We start from the raw sequence: 17,736 nt of genomic DNA, 5'->3' as shown, positions 1-17,736 counted from the left end.
CACCCCCGGGAAAAAAATTTGGGCCCGTTTTGTAACCCATTGTGAATCCTATGCTCAGTATATAGAAGCCGTTTTTGGTGATTAGGGTTTTTTAAGATTTTGGTTGTCATTTTTGAGACTTGAGCCGTACTTTGTAATTCTTTTCCATAATAGTTGAATCCCTGCAACTCCGTTGACGTAGGCAAATTGCTGAACCACGTAAATACTATCTTGTGCGTGTGATTACTTTCTCTTTTTTTTTTTCAACGTGTATTTTTCTCTATTTTTGTTTCTCACAGGTTGGGAATTTTGGGTTGAATTCCTTACATTATGGTGATGATCTTTCTTTTTTGGATGACGAGGATGTCCGAACTTATGTCTGACTAAGGGGATCGAAAGAGCCAGGGTCAGAGCCAAGGCATATGGGTCCCTCCCCTGGGTACTTGCAATGCCTACATGATCTCACAACGAGAAGATCACTATGAAAACTAAATAGTCTACAAATAGCCCACTCCATATCTAGAATGTCAACTTTGGATGAAAAACTCAATTGAAGCATTAGATAAGAAAAAACTAAACATTGATACCACTATTAAGTAACTCCACAACAAAAGGACTAGTAATAAATAACAGTTGTAGTAGTAGAATTACTAGAAGAAGCCTAATTATTTCTCCTTGGTGATATTCTCATGCATGAAATCAAGCAAAGCAATGCTTTTGCAAATCGGGCACTTCGGGGATTCTTCCGATGACATAAACTCGATGCTGCAACTTGGGCATCCCATTAATTTCATTGATGTCACCTTGGGTTTGTTGGAGACTACTTGGGCCTCATTTCCATTAAATACATACGAGCTCGAAAGCGATGGTGACGATGATAGTGCCGACCAGTTTGGTGTTGGTGTTGGTGGCAATTGGTTCATATTTGGAGTGGTTCCTTTTTTACTCACGGTTGCCTCCCACCCGCCTCCCATATCCATCTTATAGTAGATCGCGCCGGTCTAATAAGGAATAAAATGTTAAATAAATTTTCTCCATTAATCAAAGCAAAATCACTAGATAATAAGAAAACACATCGATCCTTAATTAAAACAAAATCACTAGTAATAAGTAAAGTTAATTAATGACTAATGAACATATACGCATCGATCACAATACGAATTTGTGATTTTTCGAGAAAAAATAGCACTTTAAGAAAGGTAAGAGGCGAATGCTATCACCTGAAGATCCAGGAACTTTTCCCAACCTGTGGGGAGAGGATGGGGTTCATCTAATTCAATAGGCAACGAAGCAAGTTCAGGATTTATGAGACTATGGGTGAGCGGAATAGCTCGATGGGAATCGGTTTGGCTTAAACTCGAGACGACACCGCCACGATCAATACCACCACCTTCACCACCACCACCACCACCATGACTGGCCATTACATATAATAAATTGAATCTTGATTCAAAGAAAATATTTTTCTTTATGTATCATTTTTGTTCATCATTGGAACTTATATAGAGTGGACACCCTAATATGATTTTAAAAAAAATTGTTTAGAAGCGTTACAGAGGCTGCCAATAAAAGAAAATTAAATTAGAAACTAAATGTACAGATACAATTAACAACTTTTATTTAATGAAGATTTATTGCAACTATTGAATTCGTTTCTAGCTAGAACTTCTGTTTCTCAACCGAGTGGGCTCAAGATAAATTTCAATGTGAGTATGTGACTCGTCCAAAAACTCGTTTGAACCAATTAGTCGTGTCGACTCGGGTGATTTAATTAAATCAGCTTACAATTACAAATTAGGTTAGAAATTTAATTATGCATCTACATTTAAAGTTTTTATAAAAGGCCAAAAAGATATTATTATTTATTTTTTTTAAAAAGAGGCTACTTTTAAATATTTAATAAAGGATTGGGATCCGCTGACTCTTAAGAACGACTCATGAAAATAAGACATGATCCCAACCCTTTAAACACAAAATCCAATGGTTTAGATTTATGAGCATCTTCGCAACAAAATCTTAGAGATACTTATCCCGAGGATAAATCTCTACCATTGGATTTTGATTTAAAGGGTTGGGATCATGTATTTTTTTCATGAGTCATTCTTAGGAGTCAAGGGATCTTGGCCCTTTAATAAATATATTTATCTAGTTTTAAACCATATGTTATAGTAATTAAACTTCAAATGCTATGAGGAGATGGATATCCTAAATGATTTTTATTTTTTAGTTCTAAGTACAAAATTTTGAAAGACTAGTAAAATACAAAGCCTCCACAAGAGCTTTTGGAACTTCATCTATGCCATCCTATTTTTAGTCAGTAAATACATATTTAAGTCAATTTGTTTTCTCCATAAAGGTGTATTTATTTCTTGAGTTGGTGATCAATGAGGCCTTTGAAGTGGTGTCCATGAGTCGGTTCCTAAGGCTTTTAGAACCGAAACCATCATATTTTTTTAGTTCTAGTTCTTGTTGGTTCTAATTCCAATTTTAAAATTAGTGGACTTGGAATTGAAACCAACAAAAACCACAGATATGGGTGCATAAACCAATGTTTATCCTCCAACTTAAAAGAAATCAAGAAATGAGAGCAAATTTTTTATTTTATAATATATTTTAGTTATTTGGTTATAAAGTAATATATCTATATAATATATGGGTCGCATTCATTTGTCAAATTCCTAGACAAATTATTTTGTCTTATATGGGCTAAAATTTTCATAATGGAATGATTTTTTATGCGGATGATATCTATGATGAGGAGGTCATCCTCACAAAAACTCAACTCATTCTGAGATTTCTAACCCAAATGTATAAGTTGAAGAATTGTGGACCGTCATTTTTTAACTGTTATTTTGTAATCATTTTTCATGGGGTTAAAGGTTTCAGAATGGGCTGATTTTTGTGAGGATAATCTCCTCACCATAGAGATTAGGGGTGCACATGGTTTGGATTTTGACAAAATTAGAATCGAACCAAACATAATCGGTTCTACAAATTTGGAACCGAACCAATCCAATTACCCTATAGAATTGAATCAATCCAAACCAACCTTGGTTTGGATCGGTTCTCGGTTCTCATACTTATTATTTTTAATAGTAAAATTGAAATAGTTAAAACTTAAAATTAGGCAAAATAAATATTAAACAAAGCATCACGCATAATACATTAAAAATAAAAATCATGAAAAAATTATAAAATAAAAATCATTACCTAGTAAGAGATGATTGAAAATCAAAGTCATTTTTAAAATCAAATGATGCTTATTGCTTGTTGCTTTGTAATAATAAGGGGGCATGTTTTTTATGAGTTTTTATTAAAAAAAAAAAAAAAAAATAGAGGAGATGAAGTTGAAGACTTTAATGAGTTACCTCTAACACACAAACACAATTGTGTGAGAGAGAGAGAGAGAGAGAGGTGTTACATCTTTATTTTTTGACGAGGGTGGTGAGGTGGGGAGGTGGCAAGTGGAGGTGAGTGAGGGAGACGAACGACAGTTAGGTTTTCTTCAAACTAAAAAAGAGATAAAAAGAAAATAAAAATAGATATATATATATATATATATATATATATATATATATATATATATATATATATATATATATATATATATATATATATATATATATGGGTCACGTTATTACGACCCCCTTTGCGACCCCCTTTGCGACACACCTTTTTGTCTTATATGGGAAAAAATGTTTGGAATGGGCTGATTTTTTGTGAGGATGATCTCTATGGTGAGGGGATCATCCTGGCAAAAAATCATCTCATTCCAAAACTTCTAACCCCATCAAAATTGATTTACAAAAATTGGACGGTCTATAATTTTTCAACAAAAATCGGACGGTCTAGAAGTTTTGGAATGGGCTGATTTTTTGCCAGGATGATCCCCTCACCATAGAGATCATCCTCACAAAAAATCAGCCCATTCCAAACATTTTTTCCCATATAAGACAAAAGGTTGTGTCGCAAAGGGGGTCGCAAAGGGGGTCGTAATAACGTTGTTCTATATATATATATATATATATATATATATATAATATATATATATCTAATATATATATATATATATATATATATATTATATATATATATATATATATATATATATATCGCGTTATTACGACCCCCTTTGCGACACACCTTTTTGTCTTATATGGGAAAAAATGTTTGGAATGGGCTGATTTTTTGTGAGGATGATCTCTATGGTGAGGGGATCATCCTGGCAAAAAATCATCCCATTCCAAAACTTCTAACCCCATCAAAATTGATTTACAAAAATTGGACGGTCTATAATTTTTCAACAAAAATCGGACGGTCTAGAAGTTTTGGAATGGGATGATTTTTTGCCAGGATGATCCCCTCACCATAGAGATCATCCTCACAAAAAATCAGCCCATTCCAAACATTTTTGCCCATATAAGACAAAAAGGTGTGTCGCAAAGGGGGTCGTAATAACGTGACCCATATATATATATATATATATAATAGGGAGTGGTTCGGCAACTCTAAAGTTTGTCAAGTTTGGTGCCAAACATTTTTTGTAAATCACTTTTGATGGGGTTTGAAGTTTTGGAATAGGCTGATTTTTTGTGAGGATGATCTCTACGGTGAAGAGATCATCCTCACAAAAAATCAGCTCATTTTGAAACTTCTAAGCCTAGTTTACAAGTTGAAGAATCGTGGACCATCCAATTTTTGTAAATCACTTTTGATGGGGTTAGAAGTTTTGGAATAGGATGATTTTTGGTGAGGATGATCTCCTCATCATAGAGATCATCCTCACAAAAAATCAGCTCATTCCAAAGCTTCTAACTCATATTTTGAAAAATGTTTGGCACCAAACTTGGCAAACTTTAGGACTGCTGAACCGTACCAATATATATATATATATATATTGGTTCGGTTCTCGGATTGGTTCAGTTATATTATACCCCTAATTTGGAACTTAACCAAATCAATCAGATTTTTTTTTACTATCTGCACCCAAACCAAACCATGCTCAATTCGAACCAATTCAATCCAAAAGGCTTGGATTGGTTCTGTTCTTGGATTTACCCAATCCAATGTGCAACCCTAATAGAGAACACCCTTACAAAAAATCTAGCTATTCCAAAACTTTTAGCCCATATAAAATAATTTTGTCCAAGACCTCATAGGGATGTCAACATTGTCCAACACTTTTTTTTTCAATAATACCCCTAATCGTTTGGTCTTATAGTGAAAAACATGAGGGCATGTCAATCTTTTACATAAAAAATATATTTATTATGTCATTAATAAATGCATTTATTATGTTGAAAAATATATTTTATTCAAAATAATTAAATGCTCATAGCATTTATTATGTAAACAAACATTTACTGTGTAAAAGATTAACATGCTCTTGTATTTTTCATTAAAAGATAAAAGAATAAGGGGTATTATAAGAAGAAAAAAAGTGTTGGACAATGCTAATGTCCCCATGAAGTATTGAACGTTAACGCATATATATATATATGGGTAGCGTTCCTACGACCCACATTGCGACACCGTTTTTGTCTTATATGGGTAAAAAGGTTTGGAATGGGCTGATTTTTTGTGAGGATGATCTCTGTGATGAGGGGATCATCCTTGCAAAAAATCATCCCATTCCAAATCTTCTAACCCCATCAAAATTGATTTACAAAATTGGACAGTCTAAAATTTTTCAACTTGTAAACATGGGGCTAGAAGTTTCATAATGAGCTGATTTTTGGCAAGGATGATCTCCTCACCATAGAGATCATCCTCACAAAAAATCAGCCCATTCCAAACATTTTTGCCCATATAAGACAAAACACTATGTTGCAATGTGAGTCGCAATATGTGTCTACGGAATCCGACCCTATATATATATATACTCTTTTACATGAAGGAGTATTACTAATTTTATTTTCTTCATTATTTCATAGTTTTCCTTGATTTTTTTTTTTTTTTCTATTTCAAAGTTTTCCGTGTGGAGATTCTAATCTTTGGGTTAAAGAATGCCTTTAGAATGAGATAAAAATTATGAGATAGGGATGAACATATTGATATTAGGTTGAAAAATATGAAATTGAGGTGAAAATGATGAAAAAGGGTTGAAACGATGAGATTATGCTTCAAAACAATAAAGTTTAGGTATAAATTGATGAGAAATTGGTTCAAAATTATTAACATTTTCAAGGTTATTGTCTTTAAAATGATTAGATCAAAAACAGTTTGGTTGCTTTGATAAAAGGACATTCTCATAATTTTAACATATATGGGTATTTTTTATATTTTACCAATTTTGTTAACTGATTTTTAATTTTTTATTAACGATTTGACTGGGTTAACGAAAGTCAAGGGGTAGACCTCATCTTACATTTCATAGAGGGGAACACTAATATCACCCATTTCGCATGAGTTTTTTATTAAATTACCCTAGAATTTAATATTTTATAAAATTTAAAAGAAATCAAACATGATTGAGTTGGGCTTAGCCAACTTAGGCATGATAGGGTTTAACACTAGTTTAAGGTACAATCTACCTCCTTAGGATTACGTTAGGACTCAAACAACCCTGACTTGACCCTATCTTTTGCCACCTCACCCACAATGAGTTGATGTGGTATACACGTAGATTGATGCATTAACCACAATGCCACCATCTAAAATATCAAAATTATATAATTCTTTATTTATTTTAGAGGATTCATCGATATCAAACTTATGATAAAGGTTTCTTAGGGCCAGCTAAATCGTAAGGCAAGTTAGGCAATTGATTAAGGCCTTAACTGAGAGAAGACTCTCTATTTTTATTTTTTAATAAACCCCTTAAGAATGTTGAAAAAAAGCCCCGCTTTGCAAAATAGCAACCCCACATTGATAGTTAATAGTTCCCTAATCCCATGTTGGACCCTACTTTGAAGTTTTCATAAGAAAAAAAAAGTTCTTAATAAAGTTTCACGTATTGGAAGTTATTAAAAGAAAATAAAAAATTAATGCCCCCTAAATTTTGGTGAATATTAAAGATAACAAGGTATTTTGAAACTGATGACATGCCTCCCTTGACTTCAATCTTCTAATTGACTAATGGAAAAAGACATAATACTATATTTTTCAATCTCTACTCAAAATCCTTGTATTTTCTTTGTCAAACCAGTCATCTTCAAGCACTTCAATCTTTATTGTATACTAGAAGGTGGCATGCGTAAATGCATATGATTATAAGGGTTTCTATAATTTAAAACATTGATAAAAGGGTTTTTGAATATTCATAGTAAAAAAAGAGATATCTTTGTAATTTTGAAAATACAAACGCGACTCTAGGATAGAGGGTAGTAGTTTTCTTGTTTTTTTTTAATACCAAAATAACCTTGGTTATATTAAATTTAAATATAAAAATGGAGCCATTTATGGCCATTCAAATTTTGATACGAACCACTTTTACTGCCTTCTCTCACTATAACAGTAAAGATGAGTAGATTGAGGTAAAGGGGAATATCATCAATTTTGAAATACAGGAGTATCTCAAATATATTATCATAAAATGTTAAGATCCAATCATAAAAACTAGTAGGACATGAATTGGATGGACTTGACTTGAAATTCAAGTGATCTTAAAATCAAATTTTGAGGTTTTGGATCATTGGAGTGAGTCCGAATAAAACATGGTATAATATTTCCTTACTCGACATTATTTGACCTGATCCGAATTACTTGAACCTATAGATGATTTCTCCAAATCAAGGGATCTTTCTAATGTAAAATGTTATTCAACCTAGGCCAATTGACCCTGAAGAATTTGGATATGGTCTTAATTAGTATTGTCATGCCCTCAATTTTTTTAAATCTCGAGGGTAGAGCAAAAAAACATCAATATCTTCAAAGCTTAAATATGATATGAATTTCTTCCAATAATTTCGACAGAATTTTTCCTAAAAATTGGATTTATGAAAAATTTTCACATGTACATATATATATATAATCAAAATCCATATATCCAACTACACTCCAATCACCATATCGTAATGGCTATATATATATATATCAAAAAATCATAACTATAAGAATAATTTAAAAGTGTTATATACATTAACTTCACATCACATATCGATCGATAGTTATCTACGTCATAAACACTAACTCTCACACTTTAGACAACAAGACACAATACATAAGATGCTAATATATATAAAGAAGTATAAAACTATACAAAATAATTCCATTAAACTCTAATCTCAACTCACATATAACAAAAATAATATGCATCATCTTGATCCTACGATCCTTCTATATAATGTTATCCATCAAGAATAGGCATCTCGATAGGTTGGACATCTGTAATATTTTGTTGGTAGTGTAAAATCCCGAGTTTTCAATTCGTATCTCGCGAAAAAATAAATAGTGAAATTTTGAGAAAATCTTGAAAGTGAGACTTATGGGTAAAACTTTATGAGGTTTTTAATCATTTTTAATGGAATCTGACCTCACCATTAGATTTAAAATGATCGAAAAACATACTTTATCCTGTAAGCACGTTCAAGTGTGAGTCCGAATAGAAAAGTTACAAAATCCTCGATTATCGAGTCGGACTAAGCTAAAATAGTGATTTTTTGCTAGAACAAGAATTATTAAGATTCGATTATAACATTGGGTTCGTAATGAAAAATTATTAAACATTGACTATTTATTTGTCATTTTTAGTGCATAGAAAGTCGAATTATTGTCAAAAACAAAAATGACGTCAATTTTAGAGGTCACCTCAGGCCAAAAATGTAAACTTTTGATAGAGACATAATTTGTAAAAATTGAGTGACCATTAGATCTGGAATGAAAAATTAGGCGAAATAGAGTATTCATTCGTCACTTTTGGAGTCCGGACGGTCAAATTATCGTCGATCGAAACAATAAACGAAATACCGATTTCATCCCAAATTTTATATAAATAAAATTTTAATTTTATTTTTAAAACTCGTCTTCTCCAACCCGTCTAATAGCCAACGAAAGTTTTCTTTAAATTTTTTTTTTCAAATCTTCCACCTCAGATCTTTCACAAACGGCTCGCCATCGACGACCGACGCAGAAGGGAGAAATGTCCACAGCCGCATTCTCTACAAAACCCACCCAATCTCTTTCCATTTCATTTTTTTTCACCCAATATCGTCAAAAATCAGTTGTATATATATATACGGGGGTTTCAAAACTTCGATCTCGGATTTCGCCTGTTTCGGGGTCAAACCGTCTTCCACCGTAGAAGGGAGAAATGCCGACGACATCGAGATCTTCGAAACCACTGGTCAGATTCAAAAATCAGTAGTTTCGAAATTCAATCCATCTCGATTTTCGTGCACGTACTTCAATTCCATCGCCTAGTGATTGTAAGGAACTTTCAATTTCTATTAGTAATTGTAGATTGTGAAAATTACATTTAGGATTTTATTAAAAAATTTGTAGTGAATTTCCTAAAATATCAAATTCAATCGGTTATTTCAAATTCACACCAGAACTTGCATATTTGATATGTTTAATTATACTTTTTAACAAATTATACGTGGGTAGGATATTTCAACGAGCTATTTCTGTTAGTTGGGTCCTGTGCACCGCTCGGATCCTGTTTTGATCTAAGTGTTGTACTTTTTTAATATTATTGATGAAAATGAATTTTATAATTGGAAAAAAATGATTTACTATTCAATGAACTCAAATTGAATTGATGAGTATAAGAAAGTGGATATTTTGTTTGAAAGATTGAAAACGGTAAAAATCAAAAAAAAGAAAAACAATGGTAAAATGTCAGACACACCAGAGGAGTGATGTCTGCATTTTACATTGTTGTGTTGTATGTAGGTTGGTGAACGGATATCCAGGGATAATGTTACTGGTTGCATGTTCATTTACTTTCTGTTAACGCGATGCGTTATTTACTTTTCTGTTCTGTTATTTATTTTAGATCGATTGGTCACAGTTGCATGGTAGGAAACTGGATATCCATTTTCAACCTTGTATTGTTAATTTCTCTTTTGTTTTCAAATAAACGTGGGTAGGATATATAGCTATTTTGTGAACTGTTAAAAAACTTGTGAATGCCTAAAGGGATAGTACGTCATATCATCCGGAGTGGTGTACTATCCTGGGATGTACGGTATGGACCACCAAACTCATACGTGGTATGGGACGCGTATAAGAGTGGAGTCACAACTTGAATCCGAGTTTATTCCTCTCTATCTTTACCAGTGAACTTGTATTGTAAAGGTGGTCGTATACGAATGATTTGTATATTTGGGAATCACATGCCGCCTGATAGGCATAGATGAAGATGATTAGTCAGTGATCACTAATAATCTGTAGTAGTCAAACGTTCTGACACATCGAAAAAAGATCCATTGCTTACGATCACGTCAAACGGTCAGGCTGAGCCAGATAAATGGTCAACCAAACGTGGTAAATGCAGCAACCGGCCACAAAATCAAGAACTAAAAACCAGAGAAGAATTGTAACATCATGTTCCGATTGGGAACGATCCAATCATGAATCACAACTCTCTAATTTCAATACTCTACCATAGTGTATTATGTATCTGTTACTTTACTTTGATATATAAAATGAAATGCATGTTTAATGTTTCTATTTGGTCAATTAAATTTGTATATAAAGAAAATGCTATAGTAAGTACTGTTGATTGATCTAATGCTAGTTTTTAAATGTTTAGTTGTTTATCCCTAGCTATATGTAACAGTTAATCGTAGTTTATTCTGTAAAACTTTGTAAATGTTAAAATGATTTAGTATGCTTATTCGTTCATGCTAGAAGAGGTTATTTGTGACGCTCCGCCGAACACTACACAGATCCTCATGTCAGATCTCGAGGTACTAGGTGGTATCTCAAAATTTCGGCATGATCTCTTCTATTTATGTTAGCATTCAAAGGCGTTCAACCTGCACCTGATAAACGACATACAATCCTGCATATACATACATAATGTAATAACTAGCGGAAGCCTATATACATCTAATATCGTACGATAGATCAGAGTGCGGAAGAAGAAAATTTATATACAGGATTATATAGAGATTTTCTCACTCTAACAAAAGTCATAACGCTCAGAACAACATCTATAATACTACCTAGACAAACTAACACCATTAGAGGGGTATAGCCCCAATACTCACCAAGTGACAAAGTCTGGCTATCTATTTGACCCACCAAATGATTCTCACTCGTGCTCTATACCTGCCTCGCCAAGCTTTAGATCTGAAACTAAAAAAATAGAGAAGGAAATGATGAGTAACAATGGTTATCCAGTAGGGAATCAAACAATTTCTACCAATAACCTCTCCTAACATGAACGAATAAACATACTGAATCATTTTAAAATATGAAAAATTTTACAAAAGAAACTACGATTAACTGGTACATATAGTCAGGGATGAGCAACTAAACATTTTAAAACTCACATTACATCGATCATCATTACTCACTATAACATTCTCTTTTTATACAAATCTAATTGATCAAATGGAAACATTAAACATGCATTTCATTTTATATATCAAAATAAGGCAACATATACATAATACACAATGGTGGAGTATTGGAATTAGAGAGTTGGGATTCACGACTGGATCGCTCCCAGTCGGGACATGATGTTACAATTTCTCTCTGGCTTTTAGTTCCTGATTTTGTGACCGGTCGCTGCACTTACCACGTTTGGTTGATCATTTATTCGGCTCAGGCTGGCCGTTTGACGTGACTGTAAGCAATGGGTCTCTTTTCGATGTGTCAGAACGTTCGACTACTATAGATTGTTAGTGATCACTGACTAATCATCTTCATCTATGCCTATCAGGCGTACATGTGATTCCCAAATATACAAACCATTCGTATACGACCACCTTTACATTACAAGTTCACTAGTAAAGATAGAGAGGAATATCCCGGATTCCAGTTGTGACTCCACTCTTATACGCGTCCCATACCACGTATGAGTTTGGTGGTCCCTACCGTACATCCCAGGATAGTACACCACTCCGGATGATATGACGCACTATCCCTTCAGGCATTCACAAACTCTTTAACAGCTCACAAATTAGCTACATATATATATATATTATATATATATATATATATATATATATCTATATATATATATATATATATATATATATATATATATATTACTTTTATTTGAAAACAAAATAGAAATTAACTACAAGGTTGAGAATAGATATCCAGTTTCCTACCATGCAAGTGTGGCCACCTGGCCTAAAATAAATAACATAACAGAAACGTAAACAGCGCCTCGCGCTAACAGAAAGTAAATAAACATGCAACCAGTAACATTATCCCTGGATATCTGTTCACCAACCTACACACAAGACAACAACGTAAAATGCAGACATCACCCCTCGGGTATGACTCTGACATTTTACCGTTTCATACCCTTTTTCCCTTTTTCCGATTTTTACAATTTTCAATCTCTTCAATAAAATATCTATTTTCTGATATTCATCAACTCAATATGAGTTCATTGAATATTAAATCACATTTTTCAACTGAAGAATTTATTTTTATCAAAAAAAAAAAAAACAAATTTTTTATCAAAACATGGTCCGAGCAGTGCACAAAACCCAATTGATGGAAAATAACCCGTTAAGATACTCTACCCACGTATAATTTGTTAAAAATTACAACTAAATATATCAAACGTGCAATTTCTGGCGTGAATTTATAAATAACAAAAGAATTCTATATTTTGAAAATACATCAAAATTTTTCTAATAAAATCTTAAATGCAATTTTCACAATCTACGATTACTAATAGAAATTGAGAGTTCCTTACAATGTCTAGGCGAAAGGATCAAAGCGTGTGCGCGGAAATCGAGGATATCGGCACGGAAATCGAGACGGATCGAACTTCGAAGCCGTTGATTTTTGAATATGGCCTGGTGGTTTTAAAGATCTCAACGTGTTCGTCTCTTCTCCCTTCTACGACGGAAGACGGTTTGACTCCGAAACCGATGAAAACCGAGGTCGAAGTTACGAAATCTCCGTATAAAAATACGGCTGATTTTTGACTATACGGGATGAAAAAGACGAGAAAACGGAAGGAATTTGGTTGAGTCATGTAAAGAATGAGACTGCGGACGTTTCTCCCTTCTGTGTCGGAAGACGGTTTGACCCCGAAACGGACGAAATCCGAGGTCAAAGTTTCGAAATTTTCGTATACGAATACGACTGATTTTTGACGATATTGGATGAAATAGAAAGTGAAACGAAGAAAGGTTGGGTGGGTTTTGTAGATGTCGAGGCTGCGGATCTTTTTCTCTTCTGCGGCGATCGTCGAAAGTGGACCGTTTACGAGGGATCTGAGGTGGAAGATCGGAAGAAAAACAAATTTTTTTCGTTTATTATATCGCGGCTGTTTGGACGAGTTGGGGAAGATGAGAGAAAAAATTAAAAAATATTATTTAAATAAAATGTGGGACGAATTCGGTATTTCGCTTATTGTTTCAACCGACGATAACTTGGCCATCTGGACTCCAAAACTGACAAATGAATACTCTATTTAGCCTAATTTTTCATTCTGGATCTAATGGTGCAGTCAATTTCTATAAATTATATCTCCATAAAAAATTTACATTTTTGCATGAGGTGACCCCTAAACTTGATGTCGTTTTCGTTTTTAACGATAATTCGACTTCCTGATCTTCAAAAATGACAAATAAATAGTTCATGTTAAATAATTTTTCTTTATGAACCCAATGGTATGATCGAATTTTAAAAATTATTATTCTAATAAAAAGTCACTGTTTTAGCCTGGTTTGACCCGATAATCGAGGATTTTGCAACTTTTATATTTGGACTCGCATTTGAGTGTGCTTACAGGCTAAATTATGTTTTTCGATCATTTTGAATCTAATGGTGAGGTCAGATTCTTTTAAAAATGATCAGAAACATCCTAAAATTTTACCCCTAAGTCCCACTTTCAAGATTTTCTTAAAATTCCACTATTTATTTGTTCATCGAGATACGAATTGAAAATTTGGGATTTTACATGATTGGCAGAAATTATTTGTTTCCTTACTAGGTAACCATTGTTACTCACCCTTTCTTTCTCCATTTTTTTAGTTTCAAATCCGAAACTTGTAGAGACAGATGTAGAAAATGAGTGAGAATCATCTGGTGGGTCAGATAGACAGCCAAAGTCTGTCACTTGATGAGTATTGGGGTTATAGCCCCTAATGGAGTCGATTTGTCCAAAAGTATTATAGATTTTGATTTTGAGCGGTAGGACTTTTGTTTGAGTGAGGAATAATTGTATAATCCTGTATACTGGTTATTCTTCCGTACTATGATCTTTCGTACATTATTAGACGTATATAGGCTTCCGCTAGTATTCTACTTTATCTGTATATATGTAGGATTGTATGTCGTTTATCAGGTGTAGGTTATACACCTTGGAATGCTAGCATAAACAGAGAAGACTATGCCAAAATTTCGAGGTGCCACCTAGTACCTCGAGATCTGACATGGGGATTTGTGTTAGCGTTTGGCGAGGCACCACAGATAGGGTGAGTAAAAAGGAAGTTACTCGATTTTAATAGTCTTGACATTAATGGTTAACCAAGCTAATTTATTATAAACAATACATTTTTTAAAATAATTAAACAAAATGAATAAAACTAGAACTAAGTTAGTTGTTAATTAACCAATAATGAAATATATTCATCTCATAATAAAATAAAAAATATAAACATGTCATAAGAATATCAATCATGGTGGTGTATTTGATAAGAATGACAGTACACGACCAATACAAAAGTGTCGATCTCTACGTCAATGCTCCAATACTTAACTAGTGTGAAACTCATTGTTAGTTCCTGATTTCATAGTTGGTCGGGCAATTTACCATAATGGTTGATCGTATTTTTTTTACTCAAGTTGACTGTTAATCTTTAACGGAGATTAATCTTTTTACTACTATAGACTGTAAATGATCATTTGATAAGCCAGCTTCATCGTACCTTTTTAGTATACTTGTGTCATCAATCAATCTAGTCATGTACAAATCACCTTTACAATATAATTTGTTATTTTTCAATAAAGATAAGATAAGAATTTCCTATTGGAGAGAATATTAAACTCTTATTATTCTAAACTAATTAGTTGCTTTCAGAAATAACTACTAATTAATCTTTTAGGCATTCATTATCTTTTTAATGGATAACAAAAATAATAATTTATATTTTTTTAAATTAATTTGAAATAAATTAAAATAAATTTGTAAGTGTGATGAACTTCTGAAAGCGCCCTCGATCCGCGGGGTGTGTACATCCGCTTTGGATTTTTGAGGTTTGGAAGTCGCCACCTAGTTATTACAATCTAAAAACCAAACATTGACTCAAGATGGATAAAAACAACTAATCTATAAAAAGAAACTAAGTCTGGGGATCATGTTACAGGGTTGGAAGGTGTTAGGCACCAACCCCGTCTGGCAAACGCCAGTCTCTACTAATTCTCAAGAATATTACATTACTAAAGACATAAAATAAATAAAAAAGACAAAGAAATTATACTTGTGACGATAGCATCGACTTGTTCCTTCAGATATGGTAAAATAACTTCTCGTATAAATTCTCCTTGCTTTGTTTCATCACCGGATCTGTTTCGGATCTCCAAAACGAAATATCTCCTCCTTAAATCTGAGTTTTTCCTAGTTTTGTGTGGGTTTCTAGATGGTTTTTGGAGAATTTTAAGAGTTTTTTTTATAAAAGTTAAGGTTTGGATGATAGGTAAGGGATTAGGACTTCAAAATCAGGGTTTTGGGAAAGCTAAGATAACTTTTTGACCTATTTTTTCTATGATTTTCTTTGACCTACGAAATTAGGTTGTGGATGCTCTCTATTTATAGAGTTTTTTTAGGTAAAGTTAGTGTTTGATTAGGTTTCTTTTTAGATAAGATAAATTAGGATTTTGACTTTAGTCTTATGAGATTGACTTGATTTTTTTAGATTAGGGTTTTGACTTAAGTCTTATGAGATTGACTTGGTTGTTTTAATTAGGGTTTGGACTTAAGTCTTATGAGATTTACTTCGTTGTTTTAATTAGGATTTTGACTTAAGTTTTATGAGATTGACTTAGTTTAGATTTTTAAATTAATTTTATTAAGGTTTTACTTTACGTTAATTAATATTTTATTTATTAATTTCGAAATTAAAATTTTTAAAAATTAAAAAATTATCGTTTTGCCCCTCAAGAGAACTTTTGTGTTTCAAGTCGATTTTCGATGTTTCGAGATGTATTAATTTTTCATAAGGAATTCGATGAGATTATTGGTTTGTGTCATTTACAAATTTTTTGGCATTAAATGATTGTTAACCCTATGAGGGGCATTTTTGTAAATTTGTCGAATTTGATAAAAATTGACGAAATCATTTATTTGATTTCATTTTGTTGTTTTATGTGTTCGAATAGGTTTTCTAAAGCGTATGGGGGCTCTAAGGATGTTTTAATATTAGGGGTATTTTAGTAATTTGATAATTTTTTAGTGATTTTTATCGTAAAACTTCTTTTTGTTTGCAAAATGATGATTTATATATTTTTTAAGTTATATTTTCCTAGCGTAGCATGGTTTCTACAGTTTTGTTAGTTTAAGATACCTCATCTGAATTTTTGAAACATATCTAGTAACAAAATAGAGCATTAGAATAATCATCCATCATTGGGAAACCGTCGCGATCGGGTTGACAAATTGATTCATCAAGCAAGTGCAAAAATGGGGTGTATACAATTTCTCAGGTATTTTAGAATTATAAATATACAATAGTATATCAAAAATAGTAAATCATAAAGCAGTAAACATACAGGTATACCGTTTCACGATTACCATCATAATTGCATCATATACTCTATTACACAATGCTTAAAAACACTCTGATCCTGAAAATTTCTCAACACAAATACATACATCCAAGAATCTCATTCTCGATTCTGACTAATTAAGACTTTCATTCTTGATTCCATTTTAAACTTACATATTTCATCATTTTTTTTAGATTATTACCCAGTGAAAATTCACTTTCAAAATAGAGTATCTTAACAATTTTTAAAATGAACACTCTACAAAAATTACTATGAAAATCATTTTGTTTCAAATTAATTTTCTGATTACACTCACCCAAGTTCATTTATTTTTATTTCACAATATTAAAATATTAGAGAAAATGTAAAAAAAAAAATTATTCTACAATTCAATGCATGAATTTTGAATTTAAATCATAATAAATTTAAAACTAACTATCAAAATTGAAATAAAATATATTTAATTAAAACTATACTACAAATTTGAAATTAGTTTCCTACCTAATACATATAACATAATTTTTACATATCCCTACGACATTAAAATATTTTTTTCTAGCTAACTTACTTGACGATTCGACAAAATATTCAAGTGACTAAATAGATCTCAACATCATAGATATTTTGTTCTTTAGTGTTTGATCTTACTTTATGTCCAAAATATGTTTAAATCTCAATCAAAGGTAACGTACACGAACTTACTATAAAAACCCACTTGTTTTTTATTTTTATTTCCCTCTCACGGGAATGAATGAACTTCATGTTACAGTATAATATATAATAATATAATATAATATAATATATTATATTATAATATATGTAGACATCCCATTTTTGTAATCACCTGATTAATCAACTTGTCAACCTAATTGCAACAATTCCCAATAATGGATGATTACTCCACTGCTT

General features: G+C 32.3%; 2 protein-coding genes across 2 annotated transcripts in view; one reads left to right on the top strand and one right to left on the bottom strand.

Annotated features, from left to right (window-relative positions):
- Positions 1-497: 497 nt before the first annotated feature.
- Positions 498-1,452, bottom strand: LOC147400126 (uncharacterized). Its single transcript, XM_086446647.1, has 2 exons — positions 1,200-1,452; positions 498-980 (listed from the first exon to the last, which is right to left on the bottom strand). The coding sequence occupies exons 1-2, from the start codon at positions 1,401-1,403 to the stop codon at positions 645-647; spliced, it is 540 nt and encodes a 179-aa protein (XP_086302773.1). The 5' UTR covers positions 1,404-1,452; the 3' UTR covers positions 498-644.
- A 9,314-nt stretch (positions 1,453-10,766) lies between these two features.
- The window catches only part of LOC147400125 (putative WRKY transcription factor 20), a 33,213-nt gene continuing 26,243 nt past the window's right edge, over positions 10,767-17,736 (top strand). The window contains exon 1 of the mRNA XM_086446588.1: positions 10,767-10,832. Coding sequence (XP_086302714.1) covers positions 10,767-10,832 — 66 coding nt within the window. The remainder of the gene's footprint in view (positions 10,833-17,736) is intronic.

Source organism: Akebia trifoliata, chromosome 6 (genome assembly GCF_017979445.1).
Source record: "Akebia trifoliata isolate Shusen 1 chromosome 6, ASM1797944v1, whole genome shotgun sequence".
Lineage (NCBI taxonomy): Eukaryota > Viridiplantae > Streptophyta > Magnoliopsida > Ranunculales > Lardizabalaceae > Akebia > Akebia trifoliata.
Note: the sequence above shows the minus strand (reverse complement) of the source record. Positions and strands in the feature narration are given on the sequence as shown.

What these genes read in the sequence shown, in the direction of transcription:
- LOC147400126 (XM_086446647.1), bottom strand. Translation starts at nt 1,403, where the DNA reads ATGGCCAGTCATGGTGGTGGTGGTGGTGGTGAAGGTGGTGGTATTGAT. An exon ending in AAAAGTTCCTGGATCTTCAG is followed by an intron (nt 981 to 1,199) that starts GTGATAGCATTC and finishes ATTCCTTATTAG; the next exon opens with ACCGGCGCGATCTACTATAA.